General features: G+C 38.6%; 1 protein-coding gene across 1 annotated transcript in view; it reads left to right on the top strand.

The window, feature by feature from the left end:
- Window positions 1-26,988, top strand: part of klhdc8b (kelch domain containing 8B) — a 100,575-nt gene that overhangs the window by 13,101 nt on the left and 60,486 nt on the right. The window contains exon 2 of the mRNA XM_088636555.1: window positions 1,578-4,027. Within this exon, the coding sequence (XP_088492681.1) occupies window positions 3,652-4,027 (376 nt within the window). The 5' untranslated portion in view covers window positions 1,578-3,651. The remainder of the gene's footprint in view (window positions 1-1,577; window positions 4,028-26,988) is intronic.

The raw sequence follows: 26,988 nt of genomic DNA, 5'->3' as shown, positions 1-26,988 counted from the left end.
GTTATTCACTTTAAGCAGTGCTCTGGAATATTAATGTACAGCTTTAGCATGGGTAATTGTCTCATTCCTGTAATAAGAAAAGTGGCGATAGTTAAAAGAACAATTTAAAAATTTAAACTCACAGCAGTGTTTCAATACAGTTGTCATGGGGCTCCACAGATAGCCTAGGATTCTTACTTTGTTTGGAGTATCTCAGTCTTTGATTATGATTACATTTTATTGTCTCCTCATTGTAGAATAATTTTCGAATTCAGCTGGTCCTCAGAAAAACAGGTTTAATTTAGCAGGTGTGCTCCTGGAGCTGGAAATCACTCAACAATCAACAAATCACTGATGTCCAGATTTGGTGAGGTTCCTGCTCTGCGGTTTTCTGCTCTGACTAGATTATATTGACATTTTCATTTTAATTCACATCACACTCGTTTTCACAATTTTTAGCCTTTATTAGTATGTGTTGGAAGTAAAGCTGTGATGCACATTGGTGAAAAGGCCTGTGCAAAGACCTCTGAAGATCTCCACATTCATCTAGTCATACAGCTTTAAGATATATTTTCACAATTTTGTTTCTGCTAGAATTTCTGGTGAGCATGCACTCATAGCAGTGCAGCATGACCTGGAACAATAAAGAAAGATGGTGAAACAGCAGGACAATGCATTTGATATAAACTAGTCCTTAATGTTATGAATAATATAATGAGCCTAGCGGAAGTCAACCATAATAAACGGAGGAAGGAGTTATGAAAAGCCATCTTGACATAAGTCAAACTACATTACCTGTAAACACGGAATCTCTTCCAATGTTTGAAGGAGGCTCCAGGGAAACTCCACCTGTACTGATGCATAGTGGGCGAGATTATTGGAATGAGCTGCGTGAGAGAGATTGGAATTTAAGGCAGGTGTTCTTGATATCCTTAAATTACCTTATGTTTTAAAGTTCCCTGTTGTAAATTAATATTATGTAGAATGCCACTGAGGGCTATTTTAATGCATATATCAAGTCAGGATTCTGATTATTTTTCAAGATATTGCCAAAGACATAGTATCTGCATTTGTCTTACACTGTGCTTCATGATTTAAATTCAGCCCTCTTCAAAGGAGAACTGTGTCTCCTTTTGAAGAGATTTGCAAGCCAAGCAGATTTTGCCAACAGAGTTTGAGTGAACTTTATTTTTTTCTTCTTGCTTATTACATTGTAGCTCAGTAGTGCAACACTTCTGAGTTCAGTTTCTCTGTCAGATGCATCTGACAGATCAGGGTTTCATTTTTTGTGTCTTAATTCCAGAGCAGCACTCTGTCTTATAGTATTGAATGATTTAGAGGCAAACAAGTGGTTTTGCTTCAAAGATTAACCGTGGCAGGCATGGCAAAATGTTTTTTTTTTATTTTTTTATTTTGTGATTAGTGTTCCACAGCTACAGAATCTTCCCAGTTCTGTGATTCAGTGAATATCTGTTGCTACCTGTATAAAATACGGTCAGATGTCCTGATGCTTCAGATGTTCCAGCCATTTTTAAGAAAAAACACTGCACTTCCTCATGCTATGAATGTTACCTTTTGTATTTCACTTTTTTTTTTAGAAACCCAAGCAGTGAAGACAGCCTGAAAATGCCTGGCAAAAATGAGACATGAGAAACCCCTCTTCCAATCACTGTGCTACATGGATTCTGTCGTACGCTGTGGAACCAAACTGCAGGAAACCTTCAAGAAAGTCAGGCAGAACCCAGCAAACTTAAATACGGTGCTAGTCAAAGTCTCAGCTCCTTGATCTCTCCAGTTTTCTTCTGGCTGAAGATTGAAGACTGGGGATCTGGAAACAGCCTTGGGCAAGAGGAATTTCTCTGTGTGTAGGGCATTGCTTTCTGTTCACCTCTCTGTGTCCCAGAGTCATCATTCCTTGTGTTTTGGATCCAACCATGTCCAGCACACTCCCTGAGTGTCTCTCTGTGGTCTACTACAGGGTCAGGCCTGCTGTGTTTTTGGGACCCATCACCCTCTGCTAAGGCAGGAATCCTCAGAATCCAATTACAGTCACATTTTGATCTTGGATTTCACCTGCTGTTTGTTGTTCAGCTTGTGGGTAAAGCTGACATGGATGATAAGCCTTGATCCAGCCTGCACAGACACAAAAAAACACCGTCGCAGTTTGACGCAAGGATAAAATCCTGCAAAGTTTACTGATCATAGTTTTTCCTAATCATTGCTTTTGAAGGCTTATTAGAGCTAATGCCCCCCAAAATATTCCATTACTATGACCCTAACGTTGTCTCTGTGTAGTACTTAATACTCTGATGTCCCACTGCTGACAAAGTGCCTCAGGTCTTTCTTGCCAGCCCCCTGCTGCAAAGATGCGTATGAAACGGATTGCTCAATTAAAATAACTTCCTTTTGGAGTGGTATGAGGAATCTACCTGAACTGAACAGACTGATACTCTGAAGGGAATCTGGAGTGTGGATGTAATATCTCTGAGGTCCTGTCTGTTTTCAAGAGGATTTCTCTTTGCTAACATGGTGACACTTAATAACTCATTCCTTGCCTTGAAGTGTCTATGGGGTGTTAGTTTTCAGCCTCTTCACTGCCATTTTCCCAAAGCTATGCGGTGTTCTACTTAGAGGCTCAAAGAGCGTACTGACAGGGTTAAGCCATATTGATTGGAACCGTGGAAGTCCAGTGTTCTAGCAAGTCACATGCAGGTTAATTGCCCAACAAAAGATAACATTGCTTTTGTAAATGTCTGGAAATGTCACTGATCCTGGAATTTAATTTTCTGTTTCAGAGAGTTTGCCTCATAGCATCCCTTACCACTGGGACTTTTCCATGTGGAAAGGTTATTTTGCCAGAAAAGCACTGGCTTTGACTTTGAGTATTGTTTGTCAACAAAGGAATTGACTATGACCTTATTAGTATGAATACGAGGCTTCTATCATTTTGCTGGAGTGCCAAGCTTTGAAAAACCCATGTTCTTTGTTTTTCCAGCGGAGATTTGTGAATTGTTTTTTCTTCAGAATTTAAGTTTTGTGATATGATCAACTACGGTGGGGGACGCAAGGTATGTTTATAATTTGGTCTGACGTTTGCTGGTCTTTTCTTTTTCAAGATCACAGCTAATCCTGCTTCCTTGCAGTGGCTACTTTGATCGTCACTTGGCCTTTCATTTCCAAGTTCAAATCGAATCGTAATCCTCATTAAACCAGCAGGCTTGTAAATAAACGGACTGAGAATGTACGAAATGCAAGCACTGCAGGACTTACATGGCTACTCTTTTTCCTCGTAGTGTCCCACGGAATCGGTTCAGCGCATTGCCTTTCATATTTCTTTTTAACTGAAAATACATGGCAGACTGGGGGAGCTGCCAGCAAATTAATGAGCAGAAACCCGCATGAGGTTGCATTCTTGTGTCTTGGTTCTCCTTCGGAAAAAAAAAAGAAAGGAATGCACACCTGTCACAGAGGCTGAAAAACAATTTCCCAAGCAGTAGTGGAAGAGGTAATGCAGCAGATTGGTTTGAGCGCACGTTTTCTGCAAACTGAGCGCAGGACGCCAAGCCACATTTGTTTTTTTTACCTCCTCCCCCATTCTCTGCTTTCCTTGATGATCCCATGACAAAATATGGGCTGTAGCCATCATTCCCAGGAGCGCTGCTGGTGCCAGAGATGGCTGTGAGCAGTGTCAAATCCCTGTACTGGGAAGTGTTCCCACCGATGCCCACCCGCCGGGTCTACTGCACGCCGGTATACCACGAGGGGCAGCTGTATGTGGTGGGGGGCTGCAGCGAGACAGGGCTGCCTCTGGACACGGTGGAGGTGCTGGATGTGGCGTCTCAGACGTGGGCTCCCCTGCCAGCCCTGCCCACCGCCCGGGCAGGGGCCACCGCCGTCTCCCTGGGCAAGAGGCTGCTGGTGATCGGGGGCATGGACGCCGAGCAGAGCCCCCTGTCCTCGGTGGAGGCCTACAATGTCGACGAGGGCAAGTGGGAGAAGAAGGCCAATCTTGGCCAGCCATCCATGGGCATCACGTCGGTGGAGAAAGGTAAGAAATCTAGGGGGGACGGGTTCATTTTTTCATCCATGCGTCCCAGCGTCCCACACCAGATTTAAGGGGTTAATCTATGGAATGTGTTACAGTATTGCTTTGCTTGCAACCACAAAAATGAAGAAATCAATAGGTTCCCAAGTGCTGTCTGGCTGAGGGGTGCTCAGGGAATAACACTATAGTCTCCTGAACAAAAACTAGCTGAGGAGTGCAGGACTTCTGCAGTTTATTGAAAGAAAGTTGAAGATCGTTTTGCGAGAACTGTTTTTTTGCTGAACTTTGCTGCTGTGTTTGAGCTCCTTAGCACGCTTTCAACTAAATTGATTTCGTGATTCAGATCAAAACCCATCTGCTAATTGTGGGAATTGATTTTTCTCTGTGTTAATCGGTCGTTTTGGAGTTGTGATGGTGGAGAGAAAGAAACCGCTTGATGCTTTAGAAAGGTCATTGTCGCAAAGCAACCCCGTTTTTCTGATGTTTTGTTTTTTTACGATTCCATTTTTATTTGTTTACCAGTTTAGCTCAAGGGAGTCACAGCACACTGCTTTGTCTCGTTAGGCAAGCCCTGCGTGCGTTTTCAAAGCAAGGGAACATCGGCAATCTCTTTCAAAAGTGCGAGTGCTCCTGTTGAAATGATTTTGTTAAAAGTGGAGATGGCGACAATTTTCAGTCACAACAATGCAAGGACGACAAAAAACTGTTATATTGATCTTCCCTCACCTGCCGAATGGCATTTTTTTTCATAAGTGAATTGAACGTGTACAGTATATAAGGTGTTTTAGTTCAGTTAGTAACAACACAGTGAGGAAGTGCTCGGTTTATTTTTAAATCAGCTTTATTTTGCTTCTTGTCAAATACTCTTACGTCTACCCTCTATGCATTGTCATCCTGTTGCACTCACATTACCTTAAAGGGAAAGACAGGACCTCAGATAAACATAGCACAATGATTAACCAGATTCCTTTCAAGGTTCAGAAGGCATTATATTTAGCCAAGTTGGTTGGATTGTTATATTATAGTTGAAGATATAAAGTACAGTAGATTAGCTTAATAAGGACTGCATTTCATAGCTGTAGCTTATGTTGAAACTACCTGTATTTTTATAAAGCTGCACTTATAGAATGCTACTTAGAATCATTTTTTTAAACTTGGGATTTCAGTGGTATACATTATGTATATATATTGTTTCTGAAGTGCACTATTAATATTTTTGGCTTTTATCGGATTTCTGTTGTATAGGGAACTAGTGAAAAAAAACAGCATTGCAGCATAGTATCTACAGTATGGCACCTGGTACTGTAAAATGTAGTGTTGTAAATTATTCATAAATTCCATAAGCAAGTACTTCTTTTCTGTGTGTCTGCTTCATCTACTACAGTTTTAGGTCGTACTACATTTTCTTTTTTGTAGATTTGAAATTGAATAAAGAGGAGGCTGCTTGTATTTAAAAAATGTTCAGGTATATTGTTGTAGTTTAATAAGAATATGGTTCTCAGGCATCCTTGCAAACAATGGGAACAAAACTAAGAGGAGGGATTTGTTGCAAGACTAAAGCTCGTAATTAATTGAGCATAATGAAAAAGCAAGAATTAACTTCTGCCTAAATATTCCCCCAGAAACCTTGTGTTTCTGCAGAGTCATTTGGCCAGCTCACTGTACAAGTGTCTGTTTAACTAATGTGGAATGGTGGAGGGGTGGAGAAAGCCATCAGAAGATTTCTGATAAAAGTGTGTGCAGGCCACTATGAAAGATGCAGGTGGTAACATTAATACCTGAAGGTGTTTGGCAGCATCAAGTGTTTTGTACAGATATAAAGCAACACAAACTGTCAGGGGTAAAGGGAAATCTGAAGAAACCAGCCACAAATTGAGTTCGTGGTCAAAGGGGAAAAGGATTGCAAATGCATATCTGTACATCTTTACAAGTTTTCAGGGAGAAAACGCGGTGTGAAATCTTGTTTTAAAAATGCAGAAGAAGTGTTTGAGGCTTTTTTACAATCGATGAATATAAACCAAGTGCATGCAGGTAATTTGTTGTCAACACCTTTTGTTAAATGACTATAGCATGGGCAGGAAGACACCTATTTCCTTTGATCTTGGAAAGTAATAAAAAATTGTTAGGCAATGTTATTACCATCATCTGATCTGCTTGATTTAGGTGGCAGGCTGCTGCACAGACCTTTTAAAAAAAACATTCATAATGAACAGCACGGTGTTTAAACCTTTGATGCAGAATTTGTTCCCGAGACCGTTTAATTGATGTTAGAAATGCAAATCTCAGGCTGACCTATTTCAGTTTTATTAAAATGCTATGATTCAGCTGGAATTGGCCCTTGGTGACTGGATTTTTTTAAAAAAATCTGCTGAAACTAATGAGGTTAGTGTGTGATGTACGGAAGTCATGGTGCTGCGGAGAACAGTATGAAGTAAGAGGATGGAATCCTTATTCTGCTTAAAGCTTATCGTATCCCTTCAGGAACCTTCTGACATTTAACAGCATGGTTTAATATTCATGTTCTGTTCTTCATGTCACAGGACTTCACTAACGCCCAGGCTCTGAGTCCCTGGAGAATCTCGTTGCTCATACCACTCCAGACATCCACTCCCTTCACCAGTTCCTACTGCTGCTCACACCCAGTTTGGGATTTTAGAAGTTTTGCTATTGGTAGTAGAGAAAGTGAGCTCAGTGGCGAGATACCCTTATAAAGTAATAAGTAATTAAAGTTTTACAACACCCACATCAACAACAATATTGGGCGGCATAGTGGGTAGCATTGCCTCCTTACAGTGCTGTGGACCTGGGGCGCTATCTGTGTGGGGGTTGTATGTTCACACAGGTTAGCTCTGGGTGCGTCAGTTTCCTCCTACATTCTGGTACTTACTTACTCAGTGGGTTGGCGTCTCGAACCAAAGCCGGACCTTTGCTTCGCCAACTAGCCTCCACCAGCGCATCCTGTCTCTCCAGGCATCTACAATTTCCGCCTTGTCGGCATCTTCTTTCACTGAGTCAAGCCATCTTGTTCTAGGTTTTCCGCTTGGCCTCTTTCCCTCAATATTCTGTCCTGCTACCTCTTTTATTAGGTCTTGATCTCTTCTCATTACATGGCCATACCACCGTAGTCTTCTTTACCACTTAGTGTAGAACTAATTGCTTCTCCCCAGCAAAACTCTTCCTCCTGGAAACTCTTTCTTTGGATGTTTTCCGGCAAGGCATACAGCAGTTTAAGCAAAACCAACAAATTTAACATTTAACAAGACATTCTTTCAGGCATATAAAAGCAGGGCACAGACTATACAGTAGTTAGCTAAATAAGCCTTCTCGATAATTCATTATATTGAGATGTTCTTTATTTGAGGAATGGAAGTATCTGTTTAAACTGACACTGCTGGCATTTCTTACAATACGACATAAACTGCACAGTATGTGCATGTAAACAATAACCTTGTCAATGGGCATCTTGGGTATTCTGCATTGAGAGTTTTTAAAAATGTAATAAAGGCTGTTGTTTCCCGTACACATTTGCTGCAAAATAAAAGGAACACAGTGATGTTTCCCTAGTTTTTAACAGAAATACCCTTACCTCAGCAGATAAGAAGAGTGTGAACATGGTTGATGTTGCTACAGGCCATTTCCAATCTGATTCCAATATACATTATTTTATTTCTGTGAACTGTTATAAATTGCTCTGTATTATGATGAAATCAAAACGTTTTTTTCTCTACAGCTACACAAATACACTAGCTTATCCTCAAAACTATTCTGTTGCAGCAGCAACAAAGGTTATGTCTGTCATAACATTCAGATAACATTGTACGTCTCGGCTGAAACTGTTTATAGAATGAAAAAATAAAACTGAATTGAAATTTTAAATGTTTTTGGCATAGGTCCTCATCATGTCTAAGTCTGTACACACATTCCAAACAGTGCATTGCCAGTCAGAATGCTGCCCTTGAGCTCTTGAATAGATTATACAGATGCAGACCAGCACGTTCCCTCAAATAGACACCCGTATTCCACCTGATTGAGAGAGCATTTCTGTTGCCTGGCAACAGGTGTGTGGGGAATGACCCAGAAGCACAACAAAGACATTTTTAGTGTGGCGGAGGCTGAAATAGTTTGCACTTCTCTTGACTCCTTTCATTGTCAGCCAGAGGCTAAAATAACATATCAGCCAGGAAGGAGAAAATACTTAGATTTTGCTTAGTCCAAATGAGTCCACCTCATCTAATCCATAATTTTCTGATCACAGATAAATGGGAATACATTAATTTAGGTTGTGCTTTTTTTATTTTATTTGCTGCTCCTTCACAGTAATATGTGGAATAATTCCCTGTGTCACTGTTGCAAAGTTATAAAGGTTAAAAATTAAAGGAGCCTCTTCAGCCATTTTTAACTGACCTATGCATTTCGTCATGATACTTCTTAAATATGGTTGAGCATTGAGCTTGTCCCAGATGCCTATGACTCCGTAAACAAGCTGCGTAAATATTTCTATCTCTGTTTTCCATTTGTATCCTCAAGCCATCAGGCTTATATACTATAGGTCTTGAAGTTTTGTTTTTTGTAAGACTGTACCCTTTTCTGAAACTGAGATAGCCAGATAAAGGCTTTTCATCTTTTGGTGTTTGTTTGCTTGAATCTCAACTAGAAACTGGAATATTCCCTTTGATATTCTACATACAGTATTGGTAAAGTTCCCAGAATCTGGTTACAGTGTATAGCCCTTAAACTGTGGTTCACTAAAAGTGTTAATTAAAAGAAATCAGAATTCTCAGTTTAATGTTGTGGAGATTTGCCACATTATTGCTAACCTTGTCTTTCTTTTCTTAAAATTCAGTTTTCTTTCCTTAGTCTTAGTGTGGAAAAAGACAGGCTATTAAATTATAAATGCTTCACACACATAGCTAAAAAAATTACTTTAATGGAAGGTAGCTGGTACCTAATGTGACTCTCCACAACTCTTCTCTTCCAGCATGTAGAGTATTTAAAATTTAGATTTTTTCTCCCCAAGAGAACATCTATTATTGCCTGATATCTACAGTAAGTGTGGTAAAATATCACCTGATGTCTGTGATAATTAGGGTGACAATTACTCTAGTCTAAAAAAGTCTTTTTTTCTGTTTTTCTTCTGAAGGACTTACCACAGGGACTGAAGACAATAATGGAAATTGCTATACAGTAAATTCTGTATCTTTTAAAAAATATACTGTATATACAATGCCAGATTTCACATAAACCTTTCCTGGCTTCTGTTGGAAGTTTCCTAGATATTAATCTGTAGTAGAATGAATAACCTGGGGAAAACACACTCGCTTGAAGAAAAGGGCTAAAAGAATTATGCTGTTGTTGTTTTCACAGCTTTATCATCTGAGATTAGCAATAACTCACTGGCTCTGCAGTTGTACTCTTTATCTCACTCAATGGGGAATTTCATATTTCTTACACCCTGAGTCTTTCAGATGAGGCTTGTACCTGAACGGACAGGTAAAACAGCTGTCCATATTTGTTGTGGTTGCTTTTTTTCTTGCATTTATTTCTAGCATAGTGCAGGATCGCTAGTTTAGAAAAAGGGCCAGGAATCTTGGATTTCCAGAGGAATAAACGATTGATTCTTGCAGAAGGGCCTCTGATGACAATGCATTTAAAGGATAAACTCTGTACCAGCTTCAATGAACAATGAGACAGAAGTCGCCTTGTGGGATAATATGCAGTTAAGCTTTTAATGGTGCTATGGATATGAATAATGCTAATATTCTTTCTCTAAGGCAGAGTTGCGGTGGCATCCTCACAGTGGACTACTAGGGCCTTAAACAAACAGCTTTAAGGGATGGTTAAGACACTTGATATACCTGCAAGGAGAGTGGTGTATGCAATTTCTTTTCACAGTTACCAGAGGTATCCTAATTGAAGAAGCTGTGACACTTAGGCACAAAGTTACCTCTGGTGTGGAATAAGGCTACATGAAGGGTGCTACACAGCTTCTAAATTAGGAATTTTTTAACCCCGTTACTCAAGGAAGAACAGCATAGTGGTGGAGTGGTTAGCACTACTGCCTCGTATTGCTGGGGTCCTTGGTTCAATTCCTGGGGTGCTATCTGCATGAAGGTTGTACACTATGTTCTCCGTGTGTTTGCGTGGGTGTTCCATTTCCCTCCCACAGTTCAGAGACATACAGTACTAGGTGGTTCATTGGCTTCATTGGTTCATTGGTGTGCGTGTGTGTGCACGCCTGTGTGTGCCATGAGATGGACTGGCATCCCATCCAGGGTGTATCCTGCCATGTGCCCGTTGCTTTCCAGGATAGGCTCCAGCTCTGTCTCTGATGAAGCAGTTAGAAAATAGATGGTTGGATGGATTAATAAGGAATGTCTTTATCCTTAATTATAGCTGTAGCAGTACAGGTGCTGAGCTATTTATTTTTATTGGCATTATTCAACCACGCAGCAAGTTACTGTATGAATAGACTAAAGCCGACTACAAAGAAGGGACTAAAAAATCTTATAACCCAAATTGTGTGTCCTGTAAGGACAGCGTCTTCCATAATAATTATCCCTTAGCGTATTGCGGACTGTAAATGTTCTCCAACAAACAAAATTATTCATAGTGAGGAGGGTTGTAGCAGCCTAGAGCCAATCCTGGAAGCAGATGGGACCACACACAAACACACACACACATGCTAGCACAGGGACAATGTCAGGATGCCAGTTGTCTTATCCAGCGTGTCATTGGAAGGTGGGAAGCAGTGAAAACCCAACAACAACAACAGACAGAAAGTACCCCACTCTCGAATCAAACCCAGGACCATTAACCACTGCGTCCCCGTGCTAATGCAATGCAAATAACCTCCACCCTGAAACCAGTTGAAAGACCACGTGGGGAATGGTAGGGGTCCTTTGTGATGGCAGACACTTTTTATCTAAGCTTTTCTTGCGTTTTCTTTCCAGGCATGGAGCTGTTCATGTTGTGGTCTTAATAAATGCAGCGTCTGTAAACTGCAGCCTCAGCAGCTCCCCAGATGAATGCCAATTCACAGCATGCCTGAAAGCATGGATGCGTTAAAGCACTGCACCACCCTGACTAGTACAGTTTGATGTTGGCTGCTGTGATGTAGCTCTTCAGCCCTTCATCTCTGGTGTGGGGAGCTGTTATTGTGTTGGAGCCGAAAACAGGCATATTTTATTCAAAGATGTTTGCTGTCTCAATACCACCACTACTGCTGTTTGTTAGTTTTTCCTCAAGTCTTTGAATCTTATAGGTTCCTGAGCTGCATTTCGGCATTGATAGATCGAAAAATGTCTCTTATTACCAAAGAAGTTAATATTGTGTGTCACTGAGCACTTCATGCAACAGTGCAGGATAATGTCAGCTTGTAATTGGCACACACTTAGTTTATTAAGTCTTGTTGCAGAATGTGAATGTTTAATGCTTAGAGGTGGCACAGTGTTTGGGTTAATACTGAAATAATATTCTCACTTGTTACCAATGTTTTCATTTTACCATAGAAAAGCATACCTTTCTGTGTTTTTTCGAGGGGTCAAGTGACTTACATTTCAAGAGCTATCAGACAAAATTATGACTTAATTTCATTTGCATTATTTTTGACACATTAAATAAATGACTGGAGTATATAGACAAAATGCATACGAACAACAAATTTAATTAATCTGTCCTTCAGCAGTTCACACTATATCAGCATGACAGGGCTGTGCTTTTTTCAGACTAACAGATTTGAGCTGTCATTTTACTCTCCAATGAACAGTTTCTTTTTACTTTCTCGTATGTGATTAGACTGAAAAAATCTAGTTGTAAGCTACTGTCAGTATTAGGACTTCTGAAACATTCATGGAGTGTGTTTTAGATCTGAAGGAAATATCAAAGCTTTACAATTTTGCGTTTAATTACAGTTAAAATAAGTAAAGGGCATTAGTCACACATTCTGAACTATTATTTTAAATAAGTGTGAAAGAGTAGCTCTTGTTTCACACTTATTAAAAAAAACATCACAATGAAGATAGCACAATAAAGCTGGAAATGAGCCCTGGGAAGTTGGTTTCGCATGATGGCTGTGAATTGATTGCAGTTTTTCCACTAAGCTGGTCACTGTAAAATGTGTACCTGCTCCTGTCAGGTGTTTTTTTGCCAGAAGAAATGTTCGTCATGCCAGTTTTAACCAGCAACCCAGTGCAGTCAGTGCATTGCACACATCTACCCTAGCGTAGGCGGTGCGTGACAGGCTTCTATTGACCTTGTATATTGGCCATGACTCCCACAAGAACAGATTACCTGAAGTCAGAAACTGGGGCTTGTGGCAGACATCTTCTACAAATATCACCGACTAAAAATATATGCAAAAATGCATGAAAAAATTCCCTCAAGAGAACTATTAAACTAAAACTGTTTTGAAAGCTTTTTAATTGCCTTACTTACAGTATGTCTTATCAAAAAGAAAGAAAACTATCTCAATTATCCTTTAATTCTCGTATAATAGCATGATTCTCCCTTTATCGAACGTTATAAGTTCAACCTGTAAAGCAGTACGTAAGAATATCAGATACTCTGTCTTTCCTTGCCTGTGTATGATTTTGCAAATACATTGGCAGTACAGTACAAATGATGATATGCATCTATGAAATATGCATCTAATCATATTTTTATTTTCAATTTTTGTATTTGTGTGCAGCAATATGGTCTTTGTTATGCAATAGTATGACTGCCATTTATTAATTATTAGTTTAAAGCAATTAAAATCCCAAGTGTCCAGTCCCTAAGGGCAATGAGGAAATGGAAGCAGTTAGGTCTGGAGTTGTGTCCCATCTGTGTGTCTGGAACCCCGCTGGAAGGTAGCAAAGGAAGCTGAAGTGATGTCTGGGAAGGGTTCAGTCTGACTCAACAGGCAAACAAACTGATTGACGGGCTGTGGCAACCTTGGATACTTCCTACTGGGAGCTATAGTAATGAAATGGGAAAAGGTGCAAGAGAGCGTACTGGAGGTTTGTTCGAGAAAAATGTAGAAGAGTTACATTTTGTGAATGTCCATGGTGTAGAAAGCAGAGAATGAGAAAGAAAAAAAAAAGAAGCATTACCAAAAATGTTATTTCATTAACAGAACAGCATTATCATTGTTATTTTTGCTTTGCTGCTGGTTTGTTTTTTCATTTTTTATCTTAATATGTCCCCTTACATAACCAAAATTCTTGTTGAGATTAAGTGATTGAAGGAATCATGGTTGTGTTGACCAATTTCATTTGCACACATACACTATTCTGTTTCTGGTTAAAATGAAAATTGTTACAATACAATCACAATCTTAAAATTGTTCTGTGATACTGAAGGCTATGTTTAATATGTTTTCTCAAGCATGCAAATTTGACTTGAGAACCAAAATAGTTTTTGAGCAGCGTCCAAAATAAGGACTGAGCGGTATATGTATTGGCAGATTCACACAGGGCACCATCTTTCATAGCAATGCAGCCCTCTTTAGATATTGTAGCCTGGGCTACGATTTCTTTTAGAGCATCATGTCTGACCTTGAGCTGAGTGACTCCAATCACACTCTACCTCAGAGAGTGCATCCAGTGTGCATGCAATTGTGATCCCAGGGCTTGATCATACAGAGTCTGTGCCAAGAATGGGCTATAATCACACAGACCAGGTGATCTTTGCACGATGTGTCAATGTGTTACTACTTTTGCATAAGACTGAGTGACAAGAAGTGTTAGCCCCTCTGTTTTAACAGTCCCATGAATGATTTTCCTCCATATCAAAGATGACCGCTGCAGTTACAAGAGATTATCTGCTGAAGATTAGTCTCTAAATGATTGTGACAGAGATGTCAGAACTTCCTGCAGAACTTGAAATCTCAGGTTCTGTCTCTCTTGGGAGCAAATCAGCACTAGTGCAGAATGGTGGAGTATTTTGCTTTAACCCCCCAAGTCAAAATCAGAAGTATTTTTGTAGCTTTTTTGGTATTTCCTTCCTGAAGCAGACTTACTTAGCCCCTTTGTATGTACAGTATCTGTGTAGTTGCAGTGCTCAGAATGATTTATGGCAAAAGTGATGACAATGTTATTTTCGGCAGTATTTACTGGGCTACTATTGATTTTTCCTCTCCTCTCATGATGACAAATTGCTTGTTGTTGCCAATGGGGACTGGAGCTTTATCAACACTGTTAGGGGTAATTAGAGGATTCTGGGAAGGGTAAAAGGCACGTCGTCCACTAAGCAATCATTGTTCTGTCAGTGGGCACCTGAGTGTGACACATAACTTTCCGTTTTAGGAGTCTCAAGGCGGCAATCAGACGTGAAGTGAGCAGTTTGTTTTTAATCTCTGCATTGTGTTGGCAGCTTCTGGAGTATTTGGGTTGCAGTGCTTAGGCTGGGGCTAATATATTTGTTTATGTAGACTAAATGAAAACAGTTGGAATTCTGCAGAGATCTTTAGTGGGATTTAGTTTAGTGGGATTGTTTGCTTTTGTAAAGTGTTTACTCTTTTGGTACCACGTTATCATTTACTGTCTCTATTCAATGTATTTCTGTTTGCATTCATAGTCAATTGGTTCTACAAGATATGTGCTTGTAGCTGAATACTGTACTTTGTGATTTGTACTCTCTGTGCTGTAGGTCTATAACAGTATCATAGAATCATAGAAATCATAGCAAATCTCAAACCCCAAGCCTAGTACTTGATGGCAGCTTTGCACTGGGTGGATAAAGTTTTGAAGTTGCCAACTGGTGGGTGGTAAAAGTTTCGATTTAATCTCTGCCTTAGCTGGACTCAAGCAGTCCATTAGTCTGGCATGGTTAAGGGGACTGTTTACTACCTTGGACTTTACTATCAAAATCACAGATGAGCAGGGTATCTCACCCATGCCGAGTTCATGGTTTTATGCTGGATATAAAAAAATGCATCTAAGGATGTGAAAGCATATATTATAGAATTCACTACCCCCTCTTCCCTGCTGTTCAATCAGAGCCCTTTATCCTACTTTCAATATCTATGGCTAGGCATTCTGTATTCTGGCTCTGATCCAGCCATAAAATTATACTAGAGAGTAAAAGGACGTCGATTTAACATTAACACCATGGCTGTTAAATTATGCCTCTTCTGGCACATTAGAGATGACTGATACCTTTGATTGAGGATGTGGCTTCTAATACATTAGCAGCTCACTTGAGGAATGGGAATATGTGAGAGGTATGCTTGAGATGCAGTTAAACTGAGTTGGCACTGTTCTAATAGTTATATGCATGTCTCTTCTTTGCTTGTCTTTAAAAGCTTTTCCATTTAAAGACAAGAAAATGACACGTCCTTGTTCTCATATCCGAGAAAAGGGGACGCAACAAAAAACGGAGTCAACCTAACAGAGAAATTACTGAGGCAAAGCACCAACCAACACATGAATCAGAGACGACCAAATGCGTTTCTGGAAGGTTGGACTTCTGCACCATTCAGGGCACATACAGGTGATTAAGCAGAGGGAACATATTCACACGACAGAAAAGAGACTGCTATAGCTATTTTGGATAATGTCACCTTTTTTGTGGGTCTCCTTTACATGATTTCATCAGGTGTCTAATGTAGTTACTGACTGATTAAGGTTTGTCACCAAATGCATAAAACAACTGATGTAATGTGTTTCATCAGAGTACTGATGGTTCTTAGTGGTACAGTACTTTAACTGTATACATATTGTTGTACCTAGCACAAATTTAGCAGAGAGCAAATCTCCCATTAACACCTTCATTTACATTATACCCCTTGTATTAGCTGGGCTAGCTGTCTTTAATGTGGTTGTATTGCTGCTGGACATATAATGTCAAGTCTCAAGAGGATCATGCTTCATTGCCTTCATATTTTCATGATCAAAATGGACCCATTTTTTTGTTCAATATTTAAGAATGGACATTTCATTTTAGTTCATTGGAAACAAAGTCCAACTTAAATCTTGATTTGAGCAGTAAAAATCCTCAAAATCCTCAAAAAAGTCAATCTCAAGGCCGACCTAATGGGCTTTGAATAATAAAAAAAGAATATTAAAACAAATTAGAGGGTGCAAGTGGTAGCTATGCACTTAACACGGACAATAGGAGGGACAAAATGGCCTCCTCTTATCTGTAACCTTTCTTATGTTCTTAATCTTTGCACAACAACAGTAGTGTCATCTTTATAGCAGAGCTACTCGAGATCGGAAGGATTATTCCTGTTCTCATGGAATGGGCCATTTTGGATAGCATAATCTAATTATCAGAAGGTCTTTGAGATGTGGTAAGAAACTTGGAGAACGTGCACCCCAGAATCTACTTCGAAACTCAAAAGCTGTGAAGCAGTATCACTAAACTTCACGATACCACCCTTAAATAGCAAATTAAACAAAAGAGATATTAATAATGCATATTAGAGGTTTTGTACACTCTGGTATGGATGGGAATTGTATGAATAATTTTCAGAAGTTCCTCTTCTCCATTGTTCTCAATGAATAGACCGAGGGTGTTTCTTTTGTCCAGAGTTATGTTTTGAGAGAATCAAATTTCTATTAGCAATTCTGCAATGTTTTTGGGCAGTTGCCTTGTTGCCTTTGCTACTTACTGAACTGTTTTGGCAGGGATGTAGAAAGAAATATTTTCTCTACAGTATATTTGCTTTGCTAGGGATTTTATGGAGCAAATGCACAATTTATTTCATGGTTCTAGTCATTCCTCTTTACAATGAACTATTGCTCGTACACCAATTGCTCAAGCTACAAATGGATGCAATCCTTCTTTTGTGATTTTACACACTGAAAAACAGCTTCCGTAAACTATTTAATTTGAGTGTTGTTACAGGGAACCAAGATCTAACAGGATTTTTAACATGTTACTATGGCAATGGCTGTCTGTGTCTATGTAAAATTGTTGCTACTGGCAGGTAATTAACCCTTTCAGATGTTCTTCATCTTATTAATGACTTTTCTGGACGTTGCCTGCCACTTTCATAATGAGGAAAAGTCCAAGGGTAACAGCCAGCAAGTCTTTGGGGTTGATGGAAATTCCAGAATTAATAAACGCAAGATTCTAGTTTCCGGTGGATCCACTGACTCGTTTGCAAACAAAATGTTTTGAAGAATAAAGAGGACACTATGGGTATTCCTCCACTCTGTTCCTGTGCGAGCTAGTGTTTCTTTTAGTTTGTTTTTTTTCCTATTTGTTCTTGGAATTACATGATTGTCCAATTAAGTTATTTAATTTAATTGGTTCCTTCCTAACTTTTTTAGAACTTAAGCTGTTGATTGCTTAAAGAATGAAAAAACTCTGTTGTTGCAGTGTTGCACCATATGCTGCTGGGACAGTTAATTACAGGCTAATGGAATCCTTTGAAGCATACAGTCTACATTTAAGTGCGCCTGGTGGACTGGTGCTTAAAGTAGAAGTTAAAATGATCTGCACTTTCCTTATTTAATTGCTACCTTGCAGTAGTTCCACTTAGATGAATTTTACAAGATTCTCTGTTATTGTTTCCATGACTCTTCCATTTACAGAGGTGACATGCTGTTGGTATTATTGCTGTAATCCCATGAAAACAAAACTATGAATTTTGTTGATGAATTATGAATCTGTCATTTTACATATCCCATATCCTCCATGTATTGCGTGCTTCAGTTTTGAAGAACTCGCAAATGCAATGCAAATCAGCTTTTCACGTCCATCTGAACATGTGGACAGCAGCCTAAGTTAGTGGGTAAGGCTTTGGGTTCATAACTGGAAGGCTGTCACTTCAAATTATAGTTTGAGCAATGCTGTTAGAACCCTTGAGCAAAGTGCTTCTCTCAGATTGCTGTAAAAAATAGCCTAGCTGTAAAAATGGAAACAAATATACGTTTTTGGGGTAAAAGCACCAGCCAAATAAAGTATTAATAACTTGTCTTGAAAAATACATGGAAAATGGATTTTCAGAGCCACAGCTGACATTGTGCCACCTCTTGACAATGGAAGGCATACTCTGTTGGAGTTTGGAAGTGACATTTAACAGCTCAGGTTCTCTATGCTACATAAGCACATCTCCGTGATATGATACATCATAAATATTTGATGTATGACAAATATGCAAAAAGAATTAAGACCCTGAGATATATGTACTGATGTCTTTAATAGGTTTATGGCTGGACAGTCCTTGGACATTTAAGATCTTTAGCCAACGTACTGTAACACCAATCAGATCTCTGTTTAACATTCAGATTAGAAAATATGTTTTTGACAGTAATGTACTGTATATAACATGGTCCGTAATATTAGAAATCAAGTCCTCTTCGTAATGCAGAACACATCTCAGGACAAACAGAGCTTCAGACAAAACTAAAATCTAAGAAAAATTATTGTACAGTATGAGCTGCTCTTCAAGAATATTGCGGAGAATTGTTTTATTTCCGAATCATGTTTTTCACCCCATTCAAAATCAGCCACATATACAGTATTCTTCAAATGAACACACTTTATCATTCAGGCATTACTTTTTTTATCTGGTTCCCTTGCAGGTGATCTGTCATTGCAAATTTCATTCTTATCATCCTAGTTATTCTGTAGCACAAATATTCTAAAATGCCTTTTGCCATTAAATGTTAATGGTATATATATTTTTTAAATTAATAGATTATTCTTGTATAAATACTTTATTAATGCAAATCGATAATGCTCTATTCTGCTTTACTAAACAATGTCATTTAAAATCCAGAACTACCAAAAACATTTAGCATAGTTAAAGCTTTTTGTACAGAAACATTAATTTTGGAAGAACGTGTTGTGTTACAATATATTTATGCTGTCACCAGTGTATTACCATTAGTTACATTTAAAAATATGAGAAAACAGTACTTACTCCATTAAGCACAGTGTAATGTTTAATTTTTTATTACTTTATTTTCTAACTTTTCAAGGCCATAAATTCTATCTATATGAATTGATTATATATTCACTCATGATGTCAGGCTATTTGCACAATTTTGCCAAATATCTTGCAAATATCCAAATATCCCTTTAAGTTAATCTTGAAGGCCCTTGTTCTGGGATAGCAGATTTACAGATTCACATTGATATTGATAATGACTCACTTGATCTCAACTAAGCAACATTGATCTGAATAACATGTCCTTTGTTTTTTTTTTTGTTTTCATATACGTATTATAACAGATAAAAAAAACATTAAAGGTTTTAAATTTTCAAAGCCAGCATCATTTATTATTCAAAGCAAGCCCCCAAATCCTTTGAAAAGTGGAAAAAAAACCTTTGGAAAAATCAAAATAGTAAATTAACTTTAAAGATTTTTTTGTTTCTAAAAAAACAAGGAGTTTGTCATTTAAAATAAACAAAAAAAATAAGCTTTAGGGAGAATACTTATTTTTGCAAATAAACAGCTTTCAGTCATTACTTACATTCACATCTTTCAGTCATTGCTAATACTCAGACACTGATATGTTCCACAGATGCAGTCGCTATTTATAATTATAGTATGAAAAAACAGAGTATGTCAACCAGACTGGAGCTCCCAGTGGAATAAGCAGATTATCTAGGGCGAAAAATGATTTATTCTGTTCCCATTTTTTCTGTCTGTTGTGGCTCATTTCCAAGGCTTTAAGTACTTGTACAGCTATTTTAAAGAATTTACAGAGTGCAGCTTTAAGGTAGGTCTGTCTGTATGGAAAAATCTCCCTGTAAATGTTTTATCATCTGGTAAAGACCAGCTGTGGGGAATTAGGAGTTTAGAGAGAAAGTGAAACAATCTCAATCTTGAATCAACCTAATCTGAGTTAGGTTTCTTTTCAATTCCCATTTCTTAGGCATGTCTCTCTTGATAGACTATTATAATTATAGTTGGCTGACCTCAGTTCCTCATGTATCCTTTTCCTCTGTCTTTCGAATCCACATTCAGATGGTGCTGAATCACAGGAAATGTGCATTCCCTACTGCTTTGGATGAACAAAACCCAAATTCTTTATGTCTCATTGGAATCATGTTGTGATAATTTTAATAGAAAGCGATTGTTGGCTTTGACAGGACATTAGGTCATGCCGAACATTAAAGTACATGTGAGTTTCACAAGGGTGAGAAACCTAATAAGGGCAATGCCTGTATGTTCCTCTTGTATAGAGAAAGATTTGTCTTAATATATAAATGATGGAAACAGAACAACACTAAGTAGTAATCCCGTTTCAACAGATGGAATTTCCTAGTTTATATTCTTGGGAACAAAACCAGTCATTTCTGTATTCAGGTTGTTTTCAGAGTCATCCAACCGTTACACTTCCCCGGGCCAAATCAAAATGTGGTATTAGTGTGCTGTTATCTGACAGACTAACACCCATGACTCTGGCTGCAGTGCCTTTACTCAGAATCAATTTACAGCAGGCTTGTAGCACACTGACACTCATCTAGTGCAAGTCATTGATCCAGAGAAGGGCCAGAATAAGCTCACAAGCATGTCTGAAGTGAAAACATGTTTTATCTTTTATAACTGATTCAGACAAGAGAATGAAGATGTCTGCCTTACCCATATGATAAGTTGCCATGGTAAATTTACCACAGGAGTTACACTATGAGCTTTTACCATCGGTTACCATTTTAGTCATCGTAGACCATCCACAGACGAAGCACAGTGCAAACAAGACCAAATGTACAGTAAAACGTACTTTGAAGTCTCCATTCCATTTCGGCAATCCCTAGTAATATTTTTTTTGTTATAACAGTTAACTATTTCAGAATCGTGTTTTGAAATAAGAATAATATGAAATCGTATTCATTAGTCAGTATTTTTAAGGTAAATGGCAGTGTTCATTTTATATTTCAGCGTTATAAAGAATCAGCATTGATGAATGCATTTCAAACCACAATGACAGTAAACTGTACACAGTAACTTGTAAAACCTCCAATTTACTTCACAAAATAAACCATTTCCTGGTCTGCACAGCACCATATTCTGCAATTCTGAACAAGGAAATAAAACTTCCAGTGATGTGAAGCAGCCCCATTACATTGTAAAGAAGCAGGCTGGTGAATATAAATATTGCTCTCAACTTCGAGACAGTTCTGCCGACAAATACTACTTCTTTACTCTTCATGCAAATTACGTTGGAATATTTCTGCGGTGAAATGTCTGCGGCATAACCTGTGAATTCGCTAGCACATCACATTACATTAGTCATTACAGTGACTAGTGAGCAGGAAGGGCTGCTCCATAACGCAATTTATACTGACTCACACTCTCACCCCTGGCAAGACCAGGGGTTTGCGACAGCATGGCAACTTACAGTACTTTCATAAATTTCACAATTTGAAATGTGTAATTTTTTTTCAATACAGTCAATGAATTTATTTCGTTATAGAGATTTAAGTAACCAGTCTGAGAAATTGTGACTGCAGGTCCCCTTTAATGAAAAGGAATACTGGAAACTTAAAATTAGATTTCTGTAATGGTATTGTAACTTACTGTATTCCGTGTTCATTTTTTTTTCATTCTTTGTAGATTGCATTTTCTTTACGTTTTATATCTTGTTTTAATTGCTGTCATAAATAAGGCACTTTTGTGCTTATAATTGTGGGTGGGGGCCCAAAATTACACTCCCACTGCTCAGACAGCAAACAGGCGATTTTGGTCTGTGAATATGGGTAATGTGTCCATTGATACTTACGTGTGAATAGGCAAAAACTTGAATGCAGAACTTGTGAAAATCAAGGTTTTACTGTTAATGCTAAATTTACTGCAGAAAAGTGTCATGAGGGTAGTTTCTTCTCCCTCCTCTCTTTCTTTCGAGTGGGAGCTAAAGTAATATCTTGCCTGTGCAAAATAAATATAGATGTATACTATATACAGTATATACAGTATACTGTATGCATAGGAGATGATCTCTTTATAGGGGCGATACAGTGGTGCAGTGATTAGCATTTCTGCCTCACAGTGGTTGGGGTACAATTTCTGGGCTGCTATTATATCTGCATGACGTTTGTATGTTCAGCCCATGTTACTGTAAGTTCTCTGGTTTCCTCCACTGTCCACTGGTAGGTTAACTGGCTTCTGGGAGAACTGGTCCTAGTCTGAATGTGTACATACTGTATCCATGTCATATGTGTGTTCTGTGATGGACTAGTGTCTTGTCCAGGCAGCTGTATCCTGCCTTGTGCTCATTGCTTGTAGGAATAGGCTCCTGTATTGGATAAAGCAGTTAGAAAGAGCACGGGTGGATTATTTTAGAAAGCAAATCTTAATCTTTTCTACAAAGTCTGTGTAAAGAGCTGTATCAGTATTTTCTATAATACTAGATTAGGTAACTATTTAAACTGAGTGGTGTTTTTTTGCCTTTTGCCTTTTGTCCCACCTAATACAACTGATAAGATAGAACCTGTGAATGTTGTAAGTGCGTTTGGTTTGCCTGTGAACTGTTATATCAAGATTGTTAGGTTACGGGGCTGTCCAGTAAATGAGCTCTTGTGTGGGTATAATTTTCAGACATCCTTATATTGTTTAAAACAGAAAGGGCTTTGTAATTGGAGCCTCATTTACAGTATTTCTGACTATTTAGTGTTTTCTACTTAGACTCTTCTTTTTTTCCACAAAACAGTCATCTCACAATCTTGAGTTGTTGAAGAATGTACATATTTAATGCAGTGCCTGTACACATTGTTGTTTTGCAATGCCAAAAATTTGAAATACTCAGGAAAACCTGATGTCTTAGTAGCCCAAATTGCTTTCCTAATATGGAAATGAAATGCAGAAGTTAGCGAGTATTTAAAATTATGCAGGAGAAGCTTGGATGAAGTTAAACCTTTGAACACACTCATTGAGTTACCTGTCAACTGCAATCTCATTTCAGAGTTATGCTTGGATGGTGACGCAAGGTTTTAGTGGTAAAATGTACTGTGGCACACTATAGCTTCTATTAATAGATTCTGCCACATACTGTGATTGTCTACAGGACTTCCGAATCGAAAAGCAGTGCCAGCTGTGATTGACGATAGCAGCGCAGCACAGACTCCAACAATGGGCCTGTGAGATATTGACTTCAGTAAGATGCGGGAGCCTGCTGTGTATTTCAGCGGGCATTGAAACTGCTTCTGGCTTTGCTGGAGTGCATTAGTAAGCATGTATCTAATGCTCTTTCCCAGGGTCCTCTATTTATTTTTGCTCCTGGATCATTTACTTAATGCATGTGATGAATGAAAGAGGCTTAGGCTGTCCTCAGGGGAATTTCTTGTGTTCCTTGCTTCCAGAAGACAAACACTAGCAAACCTAAAAAGCAATGTCCATGTGTCCTAGTGTTCATACTTGATGGAGTCTGCTAGCAGGATCTGTATGTTACTCGGACACCTCAGCATCGAATCTCTTGGTTTCTACAATACTGAAGGTGTGAAAGTTTGTATTTGTGTCTCTGCATCTGTTCCTTATATACCAAAAATACTGATTTTTTTTTCATTTTAGATCTCATAATATATCATCTTGTTCTAGTTCCTCTGTGTCACCCTCATTTGTTTAAACCTATTGCTTTCTTTTCATTTTAGTGTAAAATACTGTGGCTACTGTACTGTATGTGTCTCCATCTGAAGAGTGGGTCATTTGCAGTTGTCACTTGCTCAAGTGTAGATGCAGATCCTGACAGACTGAGATCACTTTCAGACTGACAAAGAGGAGATATTTCAAGCCATGAATCTTAGACCTCTAGCTGTAACAATACTATACCATGGACATACTACTTATAAAACGACAGGTGAAATAAACATCTCCACCATATCAATTGGTTTAGTTTTCAAATTTTTCTGCACAAGCATAAGATATCCATCTGGTCAATATCTCCTGCCCAAACTGATCACAACAGGGCCAGGAGTGAAAACAATTAGATTGATATCGGGGGCCAGATGTCCCTCTAATTTGCAGGAACAGTTTTAAGTGTGGTATTTTATCAGCTTTTCTTGGCTCTAATCATTAAATACATTTTTTTTGTGAAAGGGAGAGATATCCATGGATCTTTTTTTTCATCCCACACAATTTATGAAGTGCCAATAACCAAGAATGAAAATAAATAGCTTTTTAAGGTTAATTTGTTTTGCCATTAATGGTGACAGAGATTTCTAAACATCTTCACCCCTACCCACTCCCAACCCCTTTCCCCTCAAACTATCATAAATCCTCAACACAACGGAGTACTGTACTAGAGAAGTCAGTAGATTGCTCTGCTTATCTTCAGCATGACAAGGGAGTGTTAGTCACTCCGGGAAACTGCTGAACTTGCCTGTGAGTAGATGCTCACAGATGGTATAGGAGAAACAGGCTTCTTCTTCACACACAGTGATTCTTTCTCATTCTGGGACAAGTATAATCTACAAAATAACCATAGCTACTGTACACTGCCATTTCCCTCACTGTTGTTGACATCAGAAGAAGCAGCCATTCCCCAAGGTAAATGATCACACATTTTTCAGTTATGTACTGTACAGTTGTCTGCACAACTAATGCTTGCTTTTCGAATGCTTTGGAATTCCTTCATTAATTAGTTAATTCTTTCTTCAATTATTTTATTAATGTAGCGCTTATTAGCACCGAATGAATATAGGTATGAATGAGCTATGCATTTGAAAGCGCTCAGAATTTGCAGTTTGAATCACATTTGACGTTGTGTTAAATCTGAATTCAAAATTCTGGAATAAGTGTATAAAATAAATTGTTTTGAAAAATTAATTTGTAATGAAATAAACCACATTTCTTAAATGATGTTGTTTTCCAAAAGAGGCTTGTCAGTGGTTATAAGTCATCAGATAAATTTTTGTTTGATTCTGTTAACATTTTGCTGATTGAAATGGACCTTTTCACTTTAAAATAATGGCACCCTACTGTATATCAAAAGGGTTTCAACTCCAGTTGAAGGCATGGTGTTAACAAGGGTTAATACGTAATTCTGCTGATATATTAAGGAGCCACTGTTTGTACCTGGATCAGTGCACAAAATGCAGAACAGACACTAAAGAGCTTTTGAAATTTCACCAATGTGGGCATGAACACAGAGAGCTCCTCTGCTGTGCAAATTTGTTCAGTCTTAATAGACACTTGGCGTACTAAAAATCAAATACTCATCCATTTTCAACAGTGGCAAAAGTAGTTTTGTTTACAAAACCTTCTAAATTCCCTTTATCCCCAAACCATGATGTGTGCTTATCTCTTAACCATTTGGCAGCAGGGGGCTTAGGTGGGCCAATATTGGTGGGCCAATATTGATAGACAAAAATGTCTTAAACTTACTACACGGGTGAAACGTGAATCTTTCAACCTCTGAGAGCCAGCTCTACTTTATCCTGCAATTTCGAAGCTGCCAAGCGAGGATCTTGGTATGTTTACTCTGCAGAGGTTGTTTTGAAGCTGTCACTGTGGGAAGTGCCTGAGAGTCATCCCAGAGGGAGACACTGACACATGGCTTGTCAATGTTTGATGTTTCTCCTCATCTTCTGCATTTTCCAAATGAGCTCAATTGATTTATTTCTTTAGCAGAGGGAGTAGGGAGAGGGAGTATTTCTTTCACAAATTGTGGAAAGCATGTTCACTTCTTGTCCGACACTCTCCTGAAAGAAAGATATTGTGATTTATTTTGTTGGAGAGTGTTCCTTTAAGCAGACATGAAGTTTAGGGAAGGACGCCTCCATACAGGGGAACTCTGGGGGGTGGGGGGTTCTCCTTGCTGTGCACCTTTCTGTAACAGCAGAAACAGACACATTATTTATGTCTTCTGACATCATTAGAGATTGTTTCCAGTTGTTGATAGACCCCAGCTCCCTCTAAGCCAGCACTCTTGCATTTTGGAGCAGGGCAGGTGTGGAGCTTGTGGGGAGGAGGAGAAGGAAGGAATTGGAGGTGAGATAGAATCGTAACCGGCACACAACATATGGTGGCCTGTGTGTTCTTCCTTCAGCACATCCTCCTGAGGCCCCATTCAGAATTCCCTGCTTGCTTCCTTCCTGCTGCTCAGTCCTAATCATCCCGTTATTTCATCTGGAAGGACGCATCACTTTCCGACCCCTGCTCGAGCACGACTTTCTCCTTCATAACCCGGTGTTGTCCTGTTGTTGTATTCCAAGAGACCCAACATGTCAGATGTATTGGGAGGAGGGAGTTGTGTGTCTGGACTGAGCATTTCTCTTGTGATAATAAAGTAGACAAAGAAACAGAGAAGCAAAGGAAACAGAGCACCTGCTGCAGTGACCATAATATTATGAACAAATTCTGTATCAGTTTGCTTTCATTTGTCTGTCAATCTTTTACGCAAATTGCACCCCTGGGAGATGTTGAGATTTTGATTCTTGGCAGAACAAGCATCTTTGTTTTGCTGATACTGTCCATGATGTAAATCTGTGCTGTATTCAATTCGCTTTGCCTACAGCTCTGTGCGGTTTGATAAAACTATCAAAGAAGTATTGAACAAATGCATGCATAAAGATTGTAGTTTTTTTTCTTAGTAGAGCATATGTTAATCAAGTTTTGGATGAGACAAATAGATACTAAATTATTGCAGAACAAAGCAGTCAAGCAAAGCTTTATTACTGTATGTTCATTTTTGTATTTACAGAGTTTTAAAAGTGTTTCATCTTATTAGACCCATCATAAATGTAAAGTTCACTTTTAATGGTATCACTGCAGTATGTGACTGTTACTGCGATCCTTCATGGACAAGTCTGTCTAATGCTTTTGTTGCCATTTGATACATAGACATTTATATTTGAGACATATAAAATTACATGCATGTAAGATGTCCTAATTTATGGAATTTCTTTTCTCATCTTCTTTGACTACAGTGACAAACTGTCTCTGTACTTTTAGTCAAATCTTGTCAGTCAGTTTTTACAGGTGTGTTAGATGTTGCTTCACTTTTGAATCCATTTTCCCTGAATCTCTTGCTTCCAATTCACTTTTTGATAAAAGTTTAAGGGGCGAAAGTTCCACTGTAGTTCCACTGTTC

The sequence above is a fragment of the Lepisosteus platostomus genome, chromosome 6, assembly GCF_059453375.1.
Source record: "Lepisosteus platostomus isolate fLepPlt1 chromosome 6, fLepPlt1.hap1, whole genome shotgun sequence".
Taxonomy (NCBI): Eukaryota; Metazoa; Chordata; class Actinopteri; order Semionotiformes; family Lepisosteidae; genus Lepisosteus; species Lepisosteus platostomus.
This window is presented reverse-complemented; position numbering and strand designations above follow the sequence as displayed.